At 38.9% G+C, this 6086-nt stretch overlaps 1 protein-coding gene across 2 annotated transcripts; it reads right to left on the reverse strand.

Moving 5' to 3' along the window:
• Positions 1-2989: 2989 nt before the first annotated feature.
• SMIM30 (small integral membrane protein 30) lies at positions 2990-4908 on the reverse strand. 2 transcript variants are annotated; one of them, XM_007983704.3, is made up of 3 exons: positions 4816-4908; positions 4355-4448; positions 2990-3900 (listed from the first exon to the last, which is right to left on the reverse strand). In XM_007983704.3, the coding sequence occupies exon 3, from the start codon at positions 3870-3872 to the stop codon at positions 3693-3695; it is 180 nt and encodes a 59-aa protein (XP_007981895.2). In that variant the 5' UTR covers positions 3873-3900; positions 4355-4448; positions 4816-4908; the 3' UTR covers positions 2990-3692. The 2 variants fall into 2 exon arrangements, with proteins under 2 accessions (XP_007981895.2, XP_037860386.2); XM_038004458.2 differs by having other exon boundaries at positions 4728-4817.
• Positions 4909-6086: the final 1178 nt, after the last annotated feature.

The raw sequence follows: 6086 nt of genomic DNA on the forward strand, positions 1-6086 counted from the left end.
CAAAGTAGTGTGTTCGCTGTTTTTTTTTTTTTTCTTTCTGTTTCAGATTGAGAACTGGAGAAGTTGGTAGCCCAGAAAGGCCAACGAGCTTAGACTGAAAAAAAAAAAGGGGGGGGGGGGGTTGGAAAACAAACAAGACCATTCTCTCCAGTATTTAAAGGTATAGGAAAGGTGCAGCTTAGTGAAACAGAAAACTTTTAGAATTGTAGCCTCACTTTCACCATCAGCAAAGGCTAAGTGGAGTGCCAAGACCTCCACTTTCACCAGGCTGTAGATGTTCCAGGCTCCCACTGAGGTTGTATAACAGAAGGCTGGGTGGGGAGCTGGCACTTTCATCCTCACCAGTTAATAGTAAGAACCTTCCTCTTCTACCCTGGGTACCCATGAAGACCATGTGGGTAGCCTGGACTCCACTCCCACCTGGTGGTAACAAGGCAACCTATCACCAGTGTCAGTGGAGGGCATAGGAGGAGCAGTCATGAGGCTTCCACCTGCATCTGGCAGGAAGAAGGCATCCTCCCTTCCTACGAAGGACTGAGTGGTGTCAGATGACTGTTAAAATACAAAATTTAAATAAGAGCCACAGCCTTTTAAATATAATACCCAAAATGTCCAGATGTCATCATCATACTAAGAACCGGGAAGATCTCAACTTGAATGAGAAGACAATCAACAGATGCTAAACACCGAGGTGACAGAGATGTTAGGATTATCAAGGATTTAAGCAGCCATGAAAAGCTGCTTCAGTGAGCAATCACAAATATGCTTGAGACAAATGAAAACGCAAGTCTCCACGAAGAAACACAAGATACAAAGAACAAAATGGAAAGTTTTGAACTAAAAATACAGCAGCAGAAATAGTGAACTTAAGGATACAATACTAGAAATTACCCAATCTGAACAAGAGAAAAAAAACGACTGAAAAAATAAATACAGCCTTAGGTATGCATCAGACTATAACAAAAAGATCTAACATCGGGTGCCTGGAGTCCTAGAAGAAAAGGAGAATGAAGGTGGAGTGAAATTTTTGTAAAAAGAAATAATGGCTGAAAATTTCCTAAATTTGGGAAAAAGGCATAAAACTCTAAGTCTCAGATACTGAGTGAACCCCAAACAGGATAAACCCAAAGATATCCATGCCGAGATACATCACAAACTTCTAAAAACTAATGACAAAGAAGAGTTATGAAAGCAGTTGAGAGAGAAATGATGCAGGAAATGTACTGATTTTTAGCATTAGGGAAATAGGCTGGTACACTAAAACTACAGATAATAGAAATGTAAGTATTGGCAAGGACCTTAAATTCTTCACTTGATTTCAACTATTTTTAACTCAACTCAGTGAGCTAACATGCACAGAGCATTTACTAGATATCTACAAATTGTGCTGGGCATCAGAACATTTGCTAATCCCATTCTTCTTGTAACCTGCTCCACAGCAGGTGTTATCCCTCATAGAAAATCAAGGAATTTTAGAATTGGAAAGATCCTGGATGGGCTTCAGCTCTGAAACTAATCTAAAAATGTCAGCATGCATGGGAATTTTCCTAGAGAAAAAGATGATAGCTTTCATCAGATTCTCAAAGGAACTGGTGGCCTAAAAAGGTTAAGAGCCACCATAAGGGTTCTGTTCTTTTCAAGCAAAGCCACATAATCCAACCTAAATAGATTAGAAATGAGGCTATTTTTAGAGGAGGTGTTCCCCATCATATCCATCAAAATTCCTGCATGCCACCTCAAGACAATTCTCTACTTTTAAGGGGAAAATAGGGAAATGGCAGTTTTCTAATTCCTCCTAGGCACTTTTGGAAATACACGTTGACTAAAGAATGTTTGCCTGTAGTCTTATTTTGAACATTTTAAAAATAGTACCTGGAGGTGACTAAATGACTACAGCACTGTGATTTAAAATGCACTTTAGGTTTGATTTCTCCCATCCCAATGGAAAAGCTGACGTGCAAGGAAGGAGCAGCAGTCTTTCTACGTCAGCACCAATGGGCTGGTGTATAAGAGATGACAACTGTTCTGTAACTTGCATCATTCCTTTTTCCTTCTTTAAAACACAAAAAAATGCATGTACAATCAAGCTCTATTAATTACGTAATGTTTAACTGCCAATTAATTTGAATAAAGAATGTTAGTGCTTCCTCTAGCAAAAAATCAAAACAGCTGTGACAAAAACAAGTGCATTCTGTTTTCATGTCTTTATTCTGTGATCCTTCTTCACTCCTTGTACCCTTTAACCAAAACTTTCATGAAAGCCAGGTCAGCTCACGCTAGAATCGCACCATAAACAGGATTTTAGGTTGCTGGTGCCTGTTTTCGGATAAAAATTGAGGCTCCCAGTGTCATCTGGAGAGCTAGAGATTGGAAAATGCATTTTAGGAAAAAATTTCACTACTTACTTCCAGTGTGACCGTAAAGTTTGATTTCCTTATACTATTTCATGCTGGCTACAACTTGAGAATCAAATGAACCACTGAGGACCCATCCCACAGCTATAGAACCAGGAGAAAGACCAGGAAATCAAAAAGTCTTATCATGTGCTTGGAATGATTCTTGGGTTCAAGCAAGTTGGCAGTCTTCTTAAATCCGTAACGTGCCATACAAATTAACTTGGGCTTTGGAAACAAATGCTGTTCCTGATCCAATTGGTCTGGGTGGGGCCTGAGATTCTGCATTTCTAACAAGTCCTAGGTGATGTTGCTGGCTTGAAGACACTTTAAGTAGCTAGGCCAGAGAGGATATTTCATTTGGCTGGCGTGCAAATCAGTTTAGGCCATTTCATTTTCCTTCTATATTTCTAGATTTTCTATCAGGGGCTTCTCTGACCTTAATGCTGCCCAGTTCTCATTTATCACTGATTATGTCTCTTCAAGCTACTGCAATCAGTTAACACAAGGCATCCTCCCCTTCTCCACTTAGCTCATATAAAAATCCGCAATGGATACAAACATCCCCAAATAAGAAATGGACACGACACATTAACTTATAACATAATGGGTTTATATTTAATATAGTACTTCTCATCAGGAGGATGTTACTCGGTTAATATCAAGTTTTTTTTCAAAACATTAAATCTCTTCCATGTCAATGTCTATAGTTTTTTTTTTTTTTTTTTTTAACATTAGATTTTTTCTGCATTTCAGTATTAGATACACTGAATACACTTTTCTAAATGTTTTTTCCCCCAGAGATAAAAGTTTTCCTTTTTGGCTGACTCTCTGATATCTAAATATAATATTAACTTGGGAGACAACAAAAAAAAAAATCTAATAAAAAAAAAGGAGAAAAGTCTCCTCAACGATTCAGGAGGCAGTGATTATAACCAAACAGTGGTGATTTCCTAAGATTCTGGGCAAGAACTTCCTTCTTCCTATTTCACATGCTTTGAGAGAATTCTAAGATTATGAAATATTACTTATGTAAATTTCAGTCATTTTACTTCTTTGACCTCCTTTCTAACTAGCAAACTATAGGCTGCATTTTTCTGTGCATTATTTGTTGGAAAGAAAACATTTTTTTTTTTCCATTTATAAATGTATGTTTGTTCCCATTTCATGGAAACAATGAAAAATGTGAAACTCCCTTATTTACTGATTCTTGGAACCTTTCACACACCAGAGCTCAGGTTTAGCCTCTATAGCACAAAGGTTTTCAAGGTGAGGTTTGACTCAGTAGGCCTTTCAAAGTCACATTTGTCCATTTCTTTTTCGTGCATATACCCCCAAGCAGGCACAAATGCCTGTAATGCTGAGAACCACACCTAACAAAAGGGCGATTGCATCACCGGCTTCTACTGCTTCCACAACAGGCAGCACCAAAAGCAGTGACATGAGGACTAAGGACAACTGTGTTGAAACTGAGGTCATGATGTTGGAATCTGGAGGCTGAAGGTTCCTAGAAATTAAACATGGAAACAAAAAGGAACCATTAAAAATTCCTCCCTTTTCAAATGACAAAATGAACACATGACAAATAACAGGCCAGCCAATCTTTTGGAAACTTTATGAATCATTTCCAATCCATCTCCTCATCGGTGGAAAAACAGAGGCACGTTAAAGACAGTAATTTGAGGCTCATCTCCCTATCTCATGATAACAATCTAATTCCAGGAATTTTCCACGATAATGCCAACACCTTGTGCATCAACCAAACAAAAATTGAACAGGAGTTCATAATTAAGAAAAAAAGAAAAAATGCACGAGCCACTAACTTGGAAACTTAAAATATCCCAGTGGGTAAAAATTATACATTTTCTCAGGGTCTCTCCCATCCAGGAAATGCAGACAAATTTGGCAAAAGTCACACAACATATAACTTTGCGAAGTTGTGGGGAATTAATAAGACTTACCAAAGAAATGGTATATATAGAATTCTATCTGACTTGAAATTTTCCCTTCCTGGAGCTCCGGATGCTGAGATTAAGAGGTTCCACGTGACACGACCTATTATTAGCATGGGGGGTGGGGAGGGGGCGGAGAGAAGGATTTAAAAATTAATTATTATTACTATTATTATTTTAAAGAGGCAGCTAGAGTCAGTGCAGAGCGTGGAGGCCATATGGACGGTAGAGGGATAGGTAATGAGGAGAGAAAACAGTCTGTCCAACAAGGAACTAGACTTAAAAGTTGGTCAGTTCACCCACACAAAAGGTAAAAAGAAACAGAACAGAGAGATAAGTTCATTTCAGGACTTGATATTAAGATTTGAAAAAGAATTCCTACTTTGGAACGGCAAGGCCCAAATTTGCTCCTGTTTTACAAATACACTGGTGCAACCTAAGTATCCGTCGGAGACGAGTTCGTACATTACCTTCCAGGAAGCAGCCATTACAGGAATGGCGAGGAGGGCGGAGTCTCCAAACTACATTTCCCACAATCCCTGCCGCCGCCGACTCCCATGATGCCCCGGCGCGTTCCCCCTGTAAATGGCAGTGGGCGTGACGGTCACGCTTTAGCGGAGGCGAAAAGTCGCGAACGCGCGGGGCTTCCTTTCACTGCCCAGTTTTACTATTAAATGCATGGTTTCGTGTGTTTATATAAAAGCTCACTTCAAAATAAAAGAAATGATAGCAAGTTTTCTACCCTGTTGAGTCTGTAAGGCGGACTTGTAATTCTTTTTCCTCGACTGAAATGACGCAGCGGGGAGAGAGTAGAGCCCTCTGTTCCGGATGCTTTTAAACCAGCGGCTTCCAATGTTTCTGAAGCAGGAAATCTCTGTCACCATCTTCCTAATTAACCATATGCCATTTATTAATTTTTTAATCAATGGGGAAAAAGCGCGGTTAGTAAGGCATATCATAAAAGGTTAAAAAACATCTGTAGTGCAAAAAAGGATTTAGGAAAAATGGGTTTAGCCCTATTGCAGAAGATCTCTCAGGATTCAGGTCCTAAAGTGACAATCTATTCAAGAGTGCACTGCGGTGATTTCTTCCCAGCTATGTTTTTGTGAAACCTCTGCCCCGAATGTCCCTACATATTTATGAAAAGATGTAAAAATACTGCTTTTAAATCATAAAACAAGAATTAGTTATTTGTATATGTAAGTCGTAACCTTTCTGAAAGACGCTCTTTCAGTAGTCTAATAACTGTGAACTCCTTCCTGAACCTTTGTAGTCATCTGATCTTCTGAACTGTTTCATATTCACTGATTTGAAAATTTATTTGCTGTCCTCACATTATAAATTATTAATGATGAGGGTTGGGTGTGAAGCCACCTGCCTGATCTGAAAGTCCCCTGGTTCAGTCTGTTAGATAATGCAGGTACATTCAGTTCAATGCCCATAATTAGCATGTATTCTTGTGTTGTCAGTCACCCTTTTTCTTTCACGTTCCCAGTCTCTCTAGCGAAGATTTATATTCTTGGCTCCTAACAGGCACCCAGCAGGTGCTCAGTGATGTTGCCTAATAATAATAATGATTTGATTAGATAAATGTGCCAACAAGATCTTATGAGAGACCAAGAGGTGCCAAATAAACCAAACCAAGGTGACTAGAAAATTGGAAATCTGAGAATAACTGCACAATAACGTCAACATTGTTTCTCTAACCTTGATTATTTTAACAAGGTTTCGTTCATTGCAT

The sequence above is a fragment of the Chlorocebus sabaeus genome, chromosome 21, assembly GCF_047675955.1.
Source record: "Chlorocebus sabaeus isolate Y175 chromosome 21, mChlSab1.0.hap1, whole genome shotgun sequence".
Taxonomy (NCBI): Eukaryota; Metazoa; Chordata; class Mammalia; order Primates; family Cercopithecidae; genus Chlorocebus; species Chlorocebus sabaeus.

Coding starts and splice junctions, on each gene's coding strand:
- SMIM30 (XM_038004458.2), bottom strand. CDS start 4,812: ATGTACGAACTCGTCTCCGACGGATACTTAGGTTGCACCAGTGTATTT. Junction 4,449..4,727: donor TTGGGCCTTGCCGTTCCAAA/GTAGGAATTCTT, acceptor TGCTAATAATAG/GTCGTGTCACGTGGAACCTC. Junction 3,901..4,354: donor CTATATATACCATTTCTTTG/GTAAGTCTTATT, acceptor TTTAATTTCTAG/GAACCTTCAGCCTCCAGATT.